The sequence below is a fragment of the Mustela nivalis genome (assembly GCF_964662115.1).
Source record: "Mustela nivalis genome assembly, chromosome: 2".
Taxonomy (NCBI): Eukaryota; Metazoa; Chordata; class Mammalia; order Carnivora; family Mustelidae; genus Mustela; species Mustela nivalis.
The window spans coordinates 109226261-109246004 of NC_139021.1; the positions used below are offsets into that span (position 1 = coordinate 109226261).

General features: G+C 45.7%; 1 protein-coding gene across 1 annotated transcript in view; it reads left to right on the forward strand.

Moving 5' to 3' along the window:
* LOC309859336 (contactin-associated protein-like 3) overlaps positions 1-19744 on the forward strand; it is a gene marked incomplete at its 5' end in the record, with an annotated part of 227730 nt that overhangs the window by 169946 nt on the left and 38040 nt on the right. Inside the window, 2 exons of the mRNA XM_082719986.1 lie at positions 10585-10785; positions 13992-14148. Of these exons, the coding sequence (XP_082576112.1) occupies positions 10585-10785; positions 13992-14148 (358 nt within the window). The remainder of the gene's footprint in view (positions 1-10584; positions 10786-13991; positions 14149-19744) is intronic.

Consider the following 19744-nt stretch of genomic DNA (forward strand, 5'->3'; position numbering starts at 1 on the left):
CAGGTGCTGTGACGCTGTATATGGTGGAGACGGGGCGCACAGACCATGGATGGGGGAAGGTGTCACAATTTTAAATAGACCCATCCAGGGAAGCACTCACTTTGAAAGTTAGGTTTGCTTCCAGAAAACCTGAGCAAGCCTTCAAGCAGAGGGAGTGTGCTCCTGGGATCCTAATGTGTTGGACAGACGCTTGTTGGGGGGGGGGGGGCCGACCCGAGGGGGACCCTCAAGTCACGCCGCTTGAAAGTGACAGGTGCAGGGCTCCACTGGCAGAGTAGTTGGGGCCTTTGGACACCAGGCTGTGCCCAGCAGGAGCAAGGAGACCCGTTAGTGGGGATGGGGTGGAGCAGGTAGGAATGGAGGAGGGGAGGGAGTGGGGGGCGAACCCATGGACCGAATGTGGCTGGAGGAAGACAGGCATCTGGAATGTCCTCCATGTTTGCATCTGAGCCCTGGAAGGATGGTGCAGGTATTAGCAGCAGAGAAGAGGCAGGTCTGCAGAGGAAAGCAGGATTCCCACAGTGAATACCTGAGGTTGTGTTGCCAGCTGTGCGAATAGTTAGTGGGGACCTGTTAGTCACAAAAACAAATGTAATGTGTCATCTGAAAGCCTGCTGGGTAGTTAGAATCTCCTTGGCAATATGAACTTCTAAAAATATATTTTGGAGAGTGACTTTACACATTAATTGAAAAGACCAGCAGGCTTCCCTTTGCTTTGAGGTGGCTGGTGGATGCTGTCCAGCATCCCACAGCAACATGGTACATCTCTGGGTCCCCACACCCTTGTCCACTGTCCACAGAAGGGCAGCTCTGCTCTCAGCAGGATCAGGTTCTGCAGCAGCATCCCAGGAAAAGCTGTGTTTTTATGATGTTCCCTGAGATTTTCTGATGTACATACAGATCCAGAAGCTGTGGCCACAGGGCTTGGATCTTTGGTTTCATTGGCACAGCCTGCCCTGTGTCCACCAAAATTAAAATGCAAATAGGGAAAAAGGCATCACAGAAAGGAGAAATAGAGCCAATGCAGCTGTAAAATTCTGGTGCTGCTGTTCATTTCTTGGTCCAGGCCACGGTTCTGTTGTTTCGTTTGTAAAATTGGCTGTGGTGGAATTTAATGACCACCACATCCACAAAGGCAGCATAATCGCTCACATGCATTAAGATAATATTGAAGGCATGGATTTTATAAATTAAACATCTTCCAAACCCTCTAACTTGATCTTGGAAAGTCTTAGAGCTTAAAAGCATGCGTGTGCATGTCTGTGTGTATAGGAATTCATGAACTTTAGGGGTAATGATTTAATGGTTGATATTACTATATGTTTTTATTATCAGATAACACTTAACAACCATGTATGCCTTCATATTACTTTGAAAATGACCAAGCAAAGTACAGATCATTGTGTCACAAAGACCTTTTTGGTAATTAAGTTTTTAGAAAAGTTTCTAGCTACTTTTCATAAAAGAAAACCCCTAAAGTTAGTATATTCTTATTCTAAGTGATGAATAAATGTTATCAAGTTCCATGAGTTAGGGTTGAGCTGGAGCATGGAACATGCACGTGTGCACACACAAGTACACACATGCGTGCATATGCATGCGCGTGCATGCACACACACGCAGACATACATCCTGCTTTATTAGAAATACTATGGAGAGGATTTCAAAATAATGTTAAATGCCAAGGGTTTTTATGAAACTCAAAACCATAAGGAAAGTGCCGTGCTAAGACGACAAATGTTTCCAGAAGCTATACTGTGAAGTTTTTCATCAAAAGTTTAAAACAATCCAAGGTGATCCAGGAAGGACCCAGAGTTACAGTCCCATGAGGTCCCCCAAGAGACCTCGTGCAACGGTGGAAGAACTAAGATCCTGGCCTTCTTCTTCTGGGAGGGAAATATTTCTGCTGCAAGATCACCTTCTCCATGAAGCTACCATACCCATGGACAATAAAGTATTCTTTAATTATTATAAACAAATACTCACACTTGGAGAAACATGCAAAAACCAAAATTCTAAAGCAGTGGCTACAAGTATATACTTGGTAACAGCCTTCCAAACTCTGGTGCCAGAATATACTCTAAATATACTCTGTATAAATTTTAATATCTTTAGTATAAAAGAAACCAAATCAAACAAACAAAAGGCTGTTTTGAAGGGGCTGTTTATGCAATTTGTTAACAGATCGATCCCCTTCCTATGCAGAAGAGACAGAATCTAACTTTGTTGATGGCAGGATAAGAAACATGAGCTCGATGGCTCTGCCTGTGGGAACAGTGGGGCCATCTGTGCCCCCAGAAACCCCCTGCAGTTGTTCTCTGATGTGTCCCTAGTTGTGCTCCAAACACTGGTTCCCAGACACGGCACTGTGGGCACACTTGTCTCAGGGAGGAGATGGCATGAAGTCAGAGCTATGACTCCGCGTCAGATTCATAAGAGTCACCAGAGGCTCGAGGAAAATGCCGAGGACATGGTCAGCTGCACACCTGCCCGTTGCCCTGCTTCAATCCCGATTCATTGACTCAGTGTGTCAGTAACCCAGCACTTACCATGGACTCTGTCATACTTGTGCTAACTGAGCCACCATGTTTCTTTCTTTTTTTTTTTTTTAAAGATTTTTTTTTTTTAAGATTTTATTTATTTGACAGAGAGAGATCACAAGCAGGCAGAGAGGCAGGCAGAGAAAGAGGAGGAAGCAGGCTTCCTGCTGAGCAGAAAGCCTGATGCGGGCCTCGATCCCAGGACCCTGAGATCATGACCTGAGCCAAAGGCAGCGGCTTAACCCACTGAGCCACCCAGGTGCCCAGCCACCGTGTTTCTTAAACAACCTCCTTCTTCCCATGACAGAAATTGCGAGTGGCCTCCAGCCGGTGTCATGGTAGAACAGAGGACAGCCAGTCAGCTGCTTTACATACTCTCCCATTAATTTCAAAAGGAAATTCTCTATGGAATGGGCACCTGTCAAGGCATCCTGTTGTGCTTTTTATGTTTGTGGATTTGTATGGATTTTCTGTTTCTTTTGCCTCTGTCTTCCTGCAACAGCTTCTGTCTCAGCCCAGTCAAACACTTCCCTTTCCAGTCAGATGTTCAATTCAGGTGTTTGGTCACTCATCCTCACCCCTGACCACTGTGCTGTGGGCTTCCAGGGGCTACACCGCGTTTGAGTAAGAAGAGGTATGAACATCTCTCATTGACCTTCAGACTAGGGAGGGGGACAGATGTAATTCAGCTCACTGAACATATTATGACTATTATATGTTGCATTTGCTATTTTAAATATAGGCATACCTCATTTTATTGCATTTTGCTTTATTGAACTTGGATTCAGATCAAAGGAATTTGCTTTTTTTTTTTAAACAATTTGTAAGTTTATGGCAGCCCTGGGTGAAACAAGTCTACCAGCCCCATTTTCCAACAGCACCTGCACACTTGGCATCTCTGTGGCACATTTTGGTAACACTTAATATATTTCTAACTTTTTTGTTGCCATAATATTTGTTATGATGATCTCTGACCAGTGATCTTTACTATTAGGGTTGTTTTCAGGCACCATGAACTATGTGCATCCAAGACCATGAACTTCATTGGTAAATGGCTCTACCAATTGGCCATTTCCTCACGTAGGTCCCTCTCTGTCCTTGGGCTCCCTATTCCCAAGACACAGCAATATTGAATTTAAGCCAATTAATAGCCCTACAGTAGTCTCTACGTGTTCAACTGGAAGGAGAAGCTGCATGCCTCCTGCTATCAACCAAAGGCTAGACATGACTAAAGCTCAGTGAGGAAGGCATGTTGAAAGCTGAGGCCTCTGATACTCGTTAGCCAAGTCGTGAATCGAAGGAAAAGCTCCTGAAGGAAATTAAAAGTGCTACTTCAGTGAACACATGAACTATAGGAAAGTGAAACAGCTTTATTGCTGATACAGAGAATATTTAGTGAATAAGAGGTCCAGCCAGCCACGACATTCTCCTCAGCCAAAGCGGAAGGCCCTGACTCTCTCCGGTTCTCTGCAGGCAGAGAGAAGGGAGGAAGCTGCAGAGCGAAGCCTGAAACAAGCAGAGATCTGGGCTTGAGGTTTCAGGAAGGAGGCCACATCCGTGGCACGAAAACGCGAGGCGAAGCAACACATGCTGCTGTGGGAGCTGTACCAAGTGACCAAAAGATCCAGAAGGTTAGGAAGATTGAGATTGTTCCTGAAGGTGGCTGAACTGACCAGCAGATTTTCAGGGTGGATGCGAGAGTCTCCCACGGGAAGAAGGTGCCATCAAGGACTTCCCTGGCTAGACAGAAGAAGTCAGTGCTGCCTTCATAGCTTCCATGGACAGGCTAATCATCTGGTCAGGGCCAGTGCAACGGGTGACTTTTAACGTGTAGCAGGGGCTGATTTATCATTTCTCCAATCCTAGGGCCCTTAGGAATCGTGGCAAATCTCCTCTACCTGTGCTCTCTGAATGGAACAGAAGAACCTAGAGGACAGGACATCTGTTCACAGCATGGTGTAGAGTGTTTTAAGCCCATTGTTGAGACCCACCTAAGGAAAAAAGAAAAAAGATTCCTTTCACATTATCATTACTTACCGACTGTGCACCTGATCACCCCAGAGTTCTGATGGAGTCGGACAGTAAGATTTACGTTGTTTTCATGTCTGCTAACACAACATCCGGTCTGCAGCCCATGGATCAAGGAGTCATTTCAGCTGGCAGGTCGTCGTCATTAAGAAATAACATTTCCAAAAGAAATAAAAATAAAAATAAAATAACATTTCCTAAGGTATAGCTGCCTTGGATAGTGATTCCTCGGATGGATCTGGGCAAGGTCAATTGAAAATCTTCTGGGAAAGATTCACTGTCCTAGATGCCATGGAGAGCATTCATGATTCATGGAGAGAGATCAACATATCAGCATTATTAGGAATTTGGAAGAAGTAGTTTCCAGTATTCGTGGATGACTTTGAGGGGTTCATGATTTCAGAGGAAGAGGTCACTACAGGAGTAGTGGAGATAGCAAGAGAGCCTGAATTAAAAGTGGAGCCTGAGGACAAGATAGACCCACTGCAGGATACAGCTTGGACAGATGAAAAGTTGCTACTGACGAATGAGTAGAGAAAGTGGTTTGTGGAGGTGGGATCTACTCCCAGTGAAGGTGCTTAACAGAACCAAGGGTTTATAATATTGCATCAGCTTAGTTGACAGTTTGGAAGAAATTTTGCTGTGGGTAAAATGTGACCAGACGGCATCCCACACTATAGAGACATCACTCAGGAGAGGAGGAGTCAGTCTTGCTGCAAACGTCACCGTTGTCTTGTTTTCAGAACTGGCCACGGCCACCCTGACCTTCGGCACCACCATGCTGATCAGTCAGCAGCGCCAACAGCAAGGCAAGGCTCTCCAGCAGCGAAGATCACGGGTCGCTGAGGGTGTCGACGATGGCTGGCATTTATTCAGCAAGAGGCACTCTTGATTGAGGTATGTACGTTTGTTAGAGATCATGTCATTGCACACTTCATACTGACCCCAGGAGGGTGGAGAGGTGACCTGTACATGCAGTGGAAACCGAAACGTTCATCTGACTCGCTGTCTTGTGGTATATGCATTATTCAGGTGGTCTGGACCGGGGCCTGCGTATCTCTGATGTACACCTGTAGATAGGGACACTTGCTGGGAATTTGTAAAAAATAAAATAAAGTAAAACAAAATAAAAAGGCTCTGCCTGTGGGTTGGAGAGTCTCCCGTGAACACACACACAGCTGCTGAGGCATATATTTTTCTCTGCTTGGGAAGAGTTGTGATTTTGTTGTTCTCTGCTTTGCCTTTGAAAACTGAGATGGACAGTAAGCATGGCATCATCATGTCATGTGTGGCAAGTTTTGCTTGAAAATAGCATATCTTCCAGAAGATTCTATAACACTGAAATGTTAGAATTTGCAAGGGAAAACAAAAGAGAGAGAGAGAGAAAATCTGCTCTTTGATGATGGTCATGCACCACAACCCTGCATCTCTTTTTTATGGGCTTTTGTGTGGAAGGAATCCTTCCTGCTCCCAGAGAGGGGACATCATTCTGGCTGATCTCCTGCAGCTTCTAAAGGTGCACCCAGCGTGTGTGGGAACACACAACTTCTGGAGCAGGTCCTGTCCCTACTCCCAAGGGAGTGGAAAGATGTGGGTTTTGGGAAAGTTCATCTTCCCGCTCTCATCAGCACGGTCCTGCCTGTGGATGGACAGGAAGATGGTCTCGACAAGTAGTAAGAGCCCAGCCCTCAGATGGCGGCTCGGCCAGCAGTGTGCCTGGTTAATGGCCTTTGAAGACGGCCAGACCCATGGTTTTCAGTTTTTTGATGTCACCTGGTTCACTCTCCCCATTTACCAAATGTGGCATTGAAGGCTTAGAGAATTTTTTGATGATTCCAAGAGCACCAATTAGAGCCCATATTCTCCCATTGACCGTGACACAGTGCTCCATCCGTATCTAATTTTCTAAGTGTCTACACAGGGTTCTCTCCGAGGAAACTGCTCTCTTGCTGTGTGGCAGGCTGAAATGCAGGGGGGGGGACACTAATGACATTTCATGGTACTGAGCACATGGGAGGTTGTGGGGGTGGAGACCCATGTCCCTCCATGTTAAACAGCAGGGTCCACACTAATGACTGAGCAGACACATAAATCTACACTTAGTGTGACCTGTTAAGTGACAAGATGACCCTCTGAAACCCCAGGAGAAGAAGACCGTGAAGTGGCTGCACTTCTTGGGGGTGTCTAGTTGTGTCTCAGAGCATTGTCTTGTGTGGAAAATATTAAAGTAAATCATGGAAAGCTTAAGGCCTCCAAACTCTGACAAGAACAGCAGTCCTTGTAAGGGCCCTAATGCAAATATTGATCTGGGGAGACCCAAAGGGGTGGGGCTGAGACAGGACGGCCTCTGGGTCTCTCCCAGGATCTAGGGGCTGCCTGCTTTGAGGAGCCATACCTCTCCTTGGTGAAACACAAGCATCTGATCCTCCTGGGCTCTGGCACATGGACAACATGGCAGGGCTGGTGCCACCTAGGTCTAGGGGAGGGGCAGATCAGAGCCACCAGTGTCTTCCCCACTGGATGTTCACAGCAGCTGCTTGGCCCTCCCAACCCTGTGTGCACATAGGTGCCCATCAAAGCCCATGATCTGGTTCTGTTTTCCCTGGGAGTGTTTTCCTTTGAAATCCAGGATACAACCCAGTTGCTTGAGGCACTCTGGAAAGGTCATGGGCCTCAGTGCTTTTTGAGAACTTAAGCACCTCAGAAGGTCTGGTGACCACACTGCGTGGTGACGCGGCAGTTTCCTGAAGTTGGGTGAGTAGGTGTTCCCAGGCTTCCCTTCCATTTTCTATGCAGCAGGAGGATTGGGCTGTAAGACAGATGGGAGCCAACTGCCGTGGTATTTCCCTCTGGATCATGATGCTGCAGAGTCCTGAGAAGGGTTGGGGCTGTCCTGCCTAGAGCACAGTGTTCTCATCATCTTGGTGGCTCCAGGGATGCCTGCTAGTCTTCCCATCCCCTCTGCCATCCTGTGTCACTGTGAGTGCTCGTCCTCTGCCAGTTCTTATTCTGCACGTGGGAGGCAATGGGTCCCATCGCCTTGCATGTTGCCTTCCTCCTCGTCTTTGAACTTGAGCATCCACTTCCCATCAGAAGAGATTCAGGCAACTGGCTTCGTTTCCAAAGAGGTGGTATTGGACCCAGTTTGGACTTCATTTCAGGCATCTGCCAGAGAGGGGTTTCTTGGTTCCCTTTCCTGGAGATCAATGTCCATCTTGTGAGGGACAGACCCACCATCTAGACAGGCATTGGGGTTTTTCAACTCTTTTTTCTTCTTTTCCTTTGGGGAGATGAAAACGAGCATAGCAGACCCACCTTGCTTTCACATTTCCCCGACCGTGGAAAATACACATCTGTTTCCCTCTCCCCATTCAACCACCTGTTTTTGCTTAAAAGATGCCTTGTATAGTTCAGAGATACAATCCACAGTGTACAAAGTGTTGCAAGTTGCCAAGTAGATATAATATGGCAAAATAAAAAGAAAAACTAGGGGTGTCCTATGATACGGCGAGGCAGTGTTATTTTTTTTTAATATCCTGCTTACCAAACCAAAGTGTCACATTAATGTAGGTTGGTTTGCCCAAGCGAACAGTGGGCCAGGAGCCCCAGTTAGCCTCCCTGCTCATGTGCAGATAAGAGGCTCCGCTGAGCTGGAGAACGTGATATGATGGGGCATCATTCAACAGTTCGAAAGTCCTGTTTTTTTTTAATTGATTTATTTATTTTCAGAAAAACAGTTTTTATTATTTTTGCACCACACCCAGTGCTCCATGCAATCCGTGCCCTCTATAATACCCACCACCTGGTACCCCAACCTCTCACCCCTCCTGCCACTTCAAACCCCTTAGATTGTTTTTCAGAGTCCATAGTCTCTCATGATTCACCTCCCCTTCCAATTTGAAGGGCCATCTGTACCCCAATGTTTATAGCAGCAATGGCCATGGTCACCAAACTATGGAAAGAACCAAGATGCCCTTCAACGGACGAATGGATAACGAAAGTCCTGTTTTAAGTTTTCCCCATTACAGTTAATTTCCTCTGATCTCATTTGTGCTCCGTACTATGGTGCGTAACAACGAAATGTCTGGTTCCTTCAGTTCCTTGGTCTGTCTCCTCGTCCTCGAGAGCTTCCGTCACGTCACCTCTCCAGGGTGCCTTCCCAGCTACAGTCAGAAACCTATGAAAATCCCACGCTGTGCTACATCAAGGAAACATAACAAGCCCTCGCTGGGGCCTTACAAGTGATATTTCTAGAAAGGACAAGCATTGAAATTTCTCTTTTTTTCAAAAGGCAGCTTTGAGATTCTGTTCATGCTTTCCCTTCTCTCCACTTAAGAAAGAGTTCTCTGATTACACTGTAACCATGCACAACCATGAGTCCGTCACACGGCCACCAGCCTGTGAAAGCTCCTCAGGCACAGCGTTTCTCTTTGTGCTGTAAGCCATGGACATAAATGACCCTCCGGCATTAGAACCTGTGAATCCCCAAGCCCAGCCCCTGGCTTCTCCATCAGTGCTCTCACCCCCTTTCATCTGGTGGAAGAACCCTGACTGAATTTGAGTAGGTAATTGCAAAAAATAACACCAGGTCCATTTAAGAAATTTTCCAGGAAAATGTTGAAGTGTAAAATGTCTGGTGAAAACATGATTAAAGGTGGGGGGGGGGGGGAGAAAAACCTGTAGGATTCAAATTGCTATAGGAACACTCAGAGCCCCTTAAATGAGCAGAGAGAGGGGATGATCTATGAAGCTTTTTTTCCGTGACTTACTGAATGACTACATTAGTCATGCTGATTCACAGTCTGCTCCTGTTCCTGCTGGATTTTGCATATTTGGCGGTGTTTTTTATAGGCTTTGAGCTAGGGCCCCTGGGCATTCTCTGCTTTGGATCTCTGACTGTATTGGATGGGTCCCTGAGCACCAGTAGGGCTGTTAGGTTTTTCCTGGGGCAGGACAAGGAGGGGCTTGCGGGGAGGGCTCTGAGGGTTCCTGGTAACATTATTTTGATTTTTTTAAGCTTGTTTAGGTCTTAGCCATTAAAAGTAGCAAGAATAAACCTCACATGACTGTTTCCAGCCCCTATAATTTGGAAATAGGTCGACTGATCATGTCTGTACCCGATGCGTGTTCCAGACGAAGTTTTATGAGACTTGATGCTATAAATGAAGTTGGGTTAGGACAACATGAAGCCAGATTTTGGCCCCTGAACCATGGCCCTTTTACACTGTGGGAGGAGCTAGGTTTTGGGGGAAGGTAGAAGATAGGGAGGTCTTTCTCTTCTGTTTTAAACACCATGGAGTGCTCATCCATTGTTTTTAAATCTCTTTTTAAAATCCCTTTAAATCTCTTTAAAAATCTCTTTAATAATATGGGTAATCAGTGGAACAGAAACAGGTCAGAATTTGCCAGCAGACATTAGTGTGTCGTGTTCCTGACAGGAATGGTTATATTAGCGACTCCAGCAGGTGCCTCGTTTGGGGCTGGGCACTGAATGAGATGCTGACACACGATCAGTCAATTTTGTCAGAAATACTGATTTCCTATCACTTTGCATGGTCCTATGAACTGCTTATTCCCTTCATGTGTCTCTTATACATTTCTTTGATTACCAGAGGAAAAAATGCTAAGTCCAATGAAGAATAATATGTATATTAATATAAGGGTGTATATACACACACAGTAATAACTTAGCTTTCTTCTTACAGTAATGGAAAGACATAAATTAAGGGACAAAATGTTTTATTTATAACTTTGAATATTATAGCACAGAATTTTAAGAATTGGCCCCCTGACAATGTTGGCTGCATTCAGGGTAAGACGAATTCCAGTAAAGAGAGTCCCCATTCCTAACAGCTTAACAGTGTCCGTTATGCTAACTCCAACATCAAAGAGACCTGATAGCTACAAACACTAAAACCCTAAATCAGATAAAAGAGGCTTCCGACTTTCACATTATGTTTAACTGCTCCAACCTAGTCACAGACCCTGTCTCCCTCCCAACCCCGTTTCTGCCCAGAGGACACCACCTGGACCTCGGTACAGCACAATGCTTCCCAGCTGGCCAAGGTCAAAAGTTTGAATGGAGAAAGCCCCCAGCCCGTGTTTTTCAAGTACACGGCCAGCCCGGATCAGCTCCAAGCTATCATGGATGGTGCGGACGACTGCCGACAGGAGCTGGTCCTGCACTGCAAGAAGTCGAGGCTTTCAGCTGGCCGTGGTGAGTAGTGGGAGTCCCTCGCCATCGCGGGCTGCTGTGCCTGCTGGTGGCATGGGCCTGACCCAGGTGCCCATGTCACGATCGGGACATTACAGTGATGCTTTTCCTTGGAGCGAAGAGCGAGGTCCATATGTGTGGCTCCTCGCTCAAAGTGGAGAATGACCTGGGAAATCTTCCCGACTCAAGTGGGTGACAGATCAACGAAAGCCCCTCACGAGGCCATGGGATGCCGGGTGCTCAGCCACCATGAAGGGCGACCACGTCTCTGAAATGTTCAGTCTTAGACAGATGGGGGACAGCATGCAGGCTTAGTTATCTGGAGATTCTTCATCACGGGCTGAGTGTGATTAGTCTCTCGGTCGTTATTAATAGGGAGCCTTGTCGGTGTCAAGCAGCTCCTCTCACACAGCACACCAGCTAGCAGCTTATTCTTCATAGCGCTTCTGTTCTTGAAAATTCTATTTTTGGTTTTGTATTTTCTTCCTTTGAAATACCTCATTTTGTCAGAATGGTAGTCAGGGTCCTCTGAGCTCAGGGTCTGAGCCTGCCGTTCAGCAGCCCGGGGGTTCATCTCCTCAAGGCTTTTGCGCTCAGACACTGACCTCGCCAGGACTGAACTGCACAAGGTCGATGAAACACATGAAGCAAATGCTGTTCATTGGCCTCGCTCCAGCGTGTGGAATGCGTAGTTAGTGCTGGGGGCTTAGTGCTTGTTGTGACTGGGTTCCTGCCAAACAGATGAGCGAGCTAAACCGGCTTGCTCCCAGGGGCGGAGAAAGCAGCCTCCTGGGGAGGAACTCAGGGCAGGTTGGGCTGCTGGAGAAGGGAAAGCGGCAAAGGCAGAGCGGCGTAGATGCCAGCCGCTAGCAGGGTCAGAAAGCAAAACCCCTTTGAATCTGGGAGCAAACTCGTGCATGTGGCATGTGGTCTGTGCCACAGCCCAGACATGCGGCCCGGGTCAGTAGAGAATCTCCCGCATGGAGGGCGGGCCTCCCCCTACCTGATTCGCAAGAGATTCCTCAGCTGTGCTCCCTCCCACAGCAGTAAATAACACAGCCACAGCCTCGACCAAACCAAGGCTTTAACTGGGGTTGGGGTGGAGATGGAACGAAGGCCTTCGTAACTACAAAGGCTGCACTTCCGTGGGCTGCTGCTGGAGAACTCGTACAAACCTCGTTTAGATGGACGCAGTCCAGCCTGTGATCCCAGCAGCCCTTCATTACAGTGCAGGTAAGGCCTAAACACTGTTGCCTGACACTTAAAAGGGTCGCACTGCTTCGCTGTGTGCCATCCAGGACTCTCATGGGTGCAAGGAGCCTTCCCTGGGAGCCCTCAGTGGAATGTCGCCATGGAAAACCACCTTAGGCAGCTGCCGCATGTGGAGCAGCAAGTTTAAGAGTGTCATGGAGCAGACTGGGAACAGGAATGTCAGTCAGAATCGAGTTTTCCCCCCAAGAACTCCTGTGTTCAAATCCTCAGGTGTTATCAGGTCCTCGGGGTTTATTGTGAGAGGAGAGAAGGCGGAGCTGGGGCCTCAGTGTCGCAGGCCCTGGCTCCTGTGGTTTTCCTGGAGGGTTGCTGGGGAGCAATGGGCCTCAGCTCTTGTTAGGGTCCGTGTCCTTTGCCTGCAGTGGCTGGTAGGTCTCTATCCTGCAGGTTTCAGGGGCTGCGGTTCTGGGGGCCTAAGAGGGAGCTCAAGGATGGCAAGTGCTGATTCCAGGAGACCGTTCAGTCTCCATGCTGTGAGCATTAAGGTCCCTGAGGATTGTGCTTGTGGCTGGATCAGAGGACAACCAGCCAGGGGCTCAGATGCTGGAGGTGTGGGGAGCCCTGTTCCCTTCCCTTCAGCCTCTTCTTCCTCTTCACCTTGTTCTTAATGATCCTTCTGCAAATTCTCTGGATTGCTTCAAGAAACCTTGAATGGAGCCAAATGCATTCTGCACCTTGAACAACACTTGCTGGCTCTTACTTGATAGAGTAAATGAGCGATTTGGATATAAACAAACATGCATCTGTGGGCAATGATTTCTTTGTTCCTCCATCTATGAAAAGTATGTGGAATAATCCCATGTTTAAAATGGTGTTTTAAAAAATATCTGTTGAGTGGAAAAGATCTTCCACCCCCTACAGATAAGTTTCAACACACTGAGGGGGAAAAAGCAAACGTTGCCGACATTGATTTCTTGGCACACATCTCACCCAGCAGTCCTGCGGTGGGCGGTAATGAGTGCAGCCCGTGTGCGTACGCTGGGAGGCTGTGGGCAGCAGGTGAAGACTCATCAAACAGGGAGCCAGTAGGAGCAGTGGCGGCTGTAAGTTAGGGAGAAGGTGGGATGTGTTCTAGATTCCCGGTGGGGGCCGGGTGGACAACCTGAGGGTCTGAGAGACGAAGCATGCCGAAAATGACAGGCATCTTCTTGGGCAGCTGATAGAGGTCACTTCCATTTCTCCTGCTATGTTTATGAGGCACTTTTCCCCTCCCCCCTCCCAAGGGCCCTGCTTCCCTGTCACCCTCACCCTGCACGTCTGTCCTGGGGCCTCAGCAGAGGACACAGCCCAGCAGAGCTGAGGTGGCCTCTGGGCCTGTTGGAGCATTTGAGCATTGAACTAGACTGGCCCCAGTTGTCCAGAGCCCAGGACCCACCTCAGGCATGAGGGAGGCTTGTCAGGCCATGTCTATGGTTTCCAGATACAAAGCCAACCTGTCAGTACAAGAAGCTCGTTCCTCCAGCAGACTCTGAAGACATGACAGGGGAGTACCAGTGTTTTCATCCAATAGATAAGAAATCTGTATTTTCTCATATTACATCTTTCAATGGCATTTTAGGCTCTTGAACAGCATTTGGATGCAGTGTACAAATTACGCTGGTTTTCATTCATTCCTTTTTTTAAAATGACAGTTCTTTCAGTGTTGTGTCCAAATAAATGATGTCATTGGAGTCCTCAAGAGAAATGTGTAGATATCATGCCTGAATGAGTTAGGGATGACTCGCTCGTTTTCTAATAAAAGTAAAACATACAGTGAGAACGTACGTCTAGATGTGGAAATATGTCTTAAATCTTTGGAAATCCTCTTAGAAAGGACCCTGTTGTGGAGTTAACCTCTGCTCATCTGTGTTTTAGACAGAGGGGAGTAAAGGACTGTGCTGGGGAGGCAGGCAGTGGGGGGCAAAGTAGGTGTCACCTTTCTCATACTTGTCTTTCAGATAGAACCCCAGTGAACTGGTGGGTTGGAAGAACCAATGAGACACACACTTACTGGGGAGGTTCTCTGCCTGGTGCTCAAAAATGTGCTTGTGGATTACAGGGGAACTGCCTTGATTCTCAATATCACTGCAACTGTGATGCTGCCCGGAATGAATGGTGATTTCCATATAATTTCCCTGTGCAAACTGTAATTCTGTGTTGCTTAAACTGTGTAAGTTAGGCAGACATTGGACAAGACAGTTGTATAAAGAGAACAGATTAAAGTATTCCCCAGCCAGTTCAAGGTGTAAGCTTTGATGTGTACAGTGTAATTAATCTGAGGACTGAGGCATTAAGGTAGCTATTTCTGCTTACCTGTGAGTAACTAATCATGTACACTTAATTTTTTTCCTAATAAGACAAGATATGAATACCAGATTAATGTTTCCCATTCACTGAAAGTACCATTATCAGAGTTCCTAGGGTTAAGTTTAACCCGATAGATATGACGACGGCCCTGTGGCCAGCCCCGGCATGCTTGCTCACCTCCCTCACTGCCAGCTGCATTTTTAAATGGCCTCATAGGGAAAATCAAACAGGGTCTAGGGTGCATAAAAGGGGGTTATGAGACACAAACCTCTCCCTGTCGCTGGAGGTCTCAGAAGGCTTCCAAACCCAGAGGGAAGGTGGAAAGGGAGCGATCTTCCAGCTAACCCCCCAGGTATCGAGAAATAACTCCCTGAAAACACACATCCACAGACCTGCCCTCACACAGATCCGGAATCCTTGGATTAAGTTAGTGTGTCCACAGGTCAGCAGTACCAATGGTTCATTGTAGAAGTACGTGACATTCTTGCTAGAGGCCTGCCCTCCCCAAGGATTCCAAAGATAAAAATGCCACCAAACATGAGCTCACAATCAGGGCTACACAGCCCCAGGGGACAGAAGTGGGAGGCAGAAGAAACAATGGAGTAAATGGATGCCTAAAACTCCCAGATCACGGATAACTTAAGAACATCAGATAAAATAAATGCGTGAGCTGTTGGAAAAATAAGGCCTGGGATTGACTGATAAAGCAACCAGATACTACCGACAAAGGTGATCACGATTTACAAAAGAACCGAATGAACGTTTAGAAATGAAAATATTCTCATTGAAATTTAAGACTTGTCAGATCAGATACTAGACACACGGGATCAGGAAACTGGTGAAACGGAAAATGCGTGTAGATAAGTAGCAGGGACTCTAGCCTAGAGAGACCGGCATGGGAGGAAGGAAACCTGGGACAGGGAGGGGAGAGCTGCGGTCAGAGTCAAGTTTTAACAGAGGAGACTGGCGATAATGAAGGGCTAAAATAGCTAAGAATTGGCCAGACTTGAGAAAATACTAGGATACCAGGCAGGATAAATAAGAGTAAATCCACCTGTAGAAGCATCATGCTAAAATCAAGGAAGATGAAAGAGAATATGAAAGGGAGTGGAGGTGACCAGAAGGTGTCAAAGCAAGGACTGTCGGAGCCAGGCAAAACCCCCTCTGTGGATCCAGCAAAGCCTGCGGGCGCTGGCACTCCCCTCACTGTGCCTCAGTAAGTACAGTACTGTCTGATTCCAAGTGTGTCCCTAGCCAAAATACAGGGACACCCAGACAAACAGACACAGAAGAAATACACCACCAGCCAATTCCAAAAGACAGTTTACAGAAGAGTTTTTGTTTTTTTAAATTTTTTAATTTCTTTTTTTAAGACTTTACTTATTTATTTGACAGAGCTCACAAGTAGGCAGAGAGGCAGGCAGAGAAAGTAGAGGAAGCAGGCTCCCCGATGAGCAGAGAGCCCGACATGGGGCTCGATCCCAGGACCCTGGGATCATGACCTGAGCTGAAGGCAGAGGCTTTAACCCACTGAGCCACCCAGGCTCACCCAAGAATGGTTTTTAGAATGAAAGTGGGTGATCTGGTAAGGAGAGTCTCAGACCCTAGAAGAAATACCGAGGAAAGAAATGTGTAAACTCAGAGGTTAACAGAAACATAAGAGGCAAATACGAGACACTAGTCATGTGTCAGGCATGTACCATACTGAAACAGGAGGGAGTGGTCCTGTCCAGGACTACAGCCAGGGTTAGAAATAAGAATATGATTGAATTTAAAAACTTGTTTTGTAGAAGTTTGTCAGCATTAAATGGCTCATAGTGCATGCATTAGGATTTCAAGTGTAAGCACTGAAGAATAGAAACAGTGTAATACTCAAATCCAAAGAGGGAAGGAAGGAAAAACAGGATTTTAAGAACAGTTAATTCAAAAGAAGGTAGAAAATAAAATTTAAAAAGGAAGAAGAAACAACAAGCAACAAAATGACATAAGAATATTATGGGAGTGCCTGGGTGGCTCAGTGGGTTAAACCTCTGTCTTTGGCTCAGGTCATGATCTCAGGGTCCTGGGTTCGAGCCCAGCACCAGGCTCTCTGCTCAGCGGGGGGCCTACTTAGTACGCCCCACCCTCTGCCTGCCTCTCTGCCTACTTGTGATCTCTTTCTTTCTGTCAAATAAATAAATGGAATCTTAAAAAAAAGAATATTATGAGTAATTAGACACAATAAATGTGACAAAACAGCCATTTAAGTGCAGATAGGTCATTTTGAATTAAAAATAAGTATATCTTGTTTGTACACCAAGAAATGTTAAATGCAAAATCTTAAAACAACTTATGAAACAAATGTGCACAGAAGTAATTTGAGTTTAAAAGTCTTTTTTATGTTTTTAAAGATTTTTACTTATTTGACAGGGAGGAAGGGTGCCTGTGCCCATAAGTGGCAGAAGGGCAGAGGGAGAGGCAGACTCCCTGCTTAGTGGGGAGCCCAATGAATTGGAGCTCACCAAAGGACCATGAGATCATGCATGACCTGAGCCAAAGTCTAATGTTAAACCAATTGAGCCACCCAGGCACCTCAAAATTTTGAAGTCTTAATATAGAATGATTAGCATTACCATATAATGATGCTTTTTAATTTCACCAAAACCCCCTAGTAATCCTAAAGTTGTATGTTTCTAACATACATGACTCAAAATGTATATAGAAAATAATTGCCTGAATTGAAAGAAGGAATATACAAATCAACCATTGTAAGGAGAGGTTTAGACATCCATCTGTTGGCAACTGGTAAATCATGCAGATGACAATTATAAAGGATATGGAATATTTTTATATGGAATCAATGGATTGATTTCGTAGGCCCTGAAAATCACAGAGTATATAATTTTCTCAAGCACACATGGCACATTTTTGCAAACTGATTTTCCTAATGTTTCATAAAGCAAAACCCCAAAGATTTTACAGATGTTGTTATGGTATGGACAAGTTCTCTGATTACAGGACACTGAAGTTAGAAATGATTAACAGAGGGACAAAAATATAGGTGGCATTTCAAAGCCACAAATGATTAGAAACAAGGAAATGAAGACATTATTCATAGAACATATAGTTGCCTACCAGGAAATCCTGAGGATAGACACAAATATTATTGAAATTAATGAGAATTCAGTAGGGCTTCCCACTGAATCTTAGAATAACTGAATTCCTACAAAGAGCTTATTACCGTAAGAAAATATCATGAAAACCACTTGCAAAATCAGCATGAAGACTGTAGATCTTACAATAAAGATAACAGAAATATGCAGAACTTTTATGTTTTATTATGAGATTATAAGAAGGTATATCTAAATGGAAATATCACATGACGGCCATGAGTGGGAAAAACTTCATTTTCTTGATTCCATTTCATTCCAATGCCAGTTATTTGCTGAGTGTTTGGGACGGTGAGACGCTGGAAAGATGCAAGTGGGAAAGCAGTGGTCCATGGCAGTCCTGAAGGTGGAAGCAAGGATGGGAGACTGGCCCCCCAGGACTTGGAGTGTCAGGGGACCTCAGGCTCCGGACAGAGGGCGTTTCCTACGGGATGAACGAAGGGAACAGCACAGCCCGAGAGCGAGCCCGGGAGCTTTCAAAACAGGGAGCTCCGGGCGGCGATGGTTCCGTGGTCCCCAGGCTCGCTTTCTCCAGAACAATTAGGAAACGGGAAAGCTGACTCGGTGTTCCCTGAAGCCTTTCCCAGAACGCAGGAGTCGCGGTGGCTGTGCTGCACCTGCGAAAAGGTGTTCTGCGAAACAGCCCGCGCAAGCAGCGTCTAGAGCGCCGGGAACGGAAGACCAAGAGGAAGCGGCCTTGGAAGTCCCGTCACTGAGTGCTCGGAACCTACCATGAGAGCTGCCGGGCCTAGAGAGCAACACTCTGGCCTTCGGGGAAAAGAGAGAAACATGGAGAGGCAAGGAAAATCCTGAGATGTAACGAAGTTCGGCGATTTCGAATGAGTCTGGTGACCCTGGCAATGAATCTCGTCCTACATGAAGCGTGGGCATTTGGGAATGACCTGTGCTGAGAAAGAATTCTCAGTTCTGAGCTGTTTAAAATTTCCTCAGGCTCAGAAAGTTACTTTGCAAACAACAGAATTAATAAAGAATGTATTATGATTATCTGCCTTAACACACACAATTACCCATTATGATTTTCCTTAGGTTTTTTTGCAGGGCTCTCTGTGCTTTGTCATTGCTAAAAACAATTAAAGTGTAGCTTTTCACTGCATTATAAATGTAGCTTTTAAATGGCTCTTTAAAATTCAGGGTTACTCAATGAATAACTAATGCCCTTACATTTTCCCTCTAGATGTTCTAACAAAATAACAATGACAGGAATGAAAATGCTTATTTGTAACATTTCCTGATACTTAACACCAGGAATTAATTTTGTTGTGTTAGCCCCACATTTATAAGAAGTATTTATTCAGACTGACTCCCCCCACCATCCATGCCACCTTCTGGCTTGTGACCTGTGCCATTCCCAACAAAACCAGGAGTTCCGTGTTTGGGACGACCTGCCTGTGTGCTTCCAAGCACAGAAATTGCAGGGCCTTACAGATAAAGCCCTGGAGTTTTGTTCCATCTGATTTTTGGAAACCATCTGATTCCCAAAAAAATGTTTCTGAACTTTCAGGATATTTAGTTCAAATTTTTGATATCTTGCCAATATGCACTGGCAGTCACCTTGTCAATTTTTAAAGCAAAATAAAAATGCTAATAATTTCAATCTTCCTACCTCGAAAGAATATTTTTGATGCCTCAACAGAATTGGAATGATTAATTATCAAGTGATGCAGGGTCTTTTTGAAGCAAAGCTATTAGCCTGAACCATTGGAACCATGCTGATTGTTTTGACTTGCAAAAACATCAGTTTCAGTTGCTTCCATTTGTATACATCAGAGCAAGTGAGGGCTTTATAATTGTTAAAAACTGAAACTTCCTAGGTTCTACACAGATGCAGGGCACCTGAAGGATACATTAGACACACTGTTATTTGTTCTAAATCCAAAGTACATACATAATTGAAGCAGGACGTAAAAACATGAGCAGCTCACAAGGTGCAGAAGAATCTTCTTTCTTTGCCCAGAACGGTGGTTGGTGGCACAGCTTGCTTCCTACTCAGGACCTCTGGCTCTAGTCTGGTTTTTGTTACATTGGAACTATAGATATTCAGTCCTAAATATTCACTTATGTGATTGTATTATATTACAAGTATATTTCTGTCATTATATGTAATATCCACTAGATTCCTTGGTGAAGCTGATGGTAGTTCTTATGCCCATGCCCCCAACACGCAGGACCTGGCAAGGGGTCACTGTGCACCAAATGTTAGCTGAATGAATGGATATAGACAGTCACGACTAGCT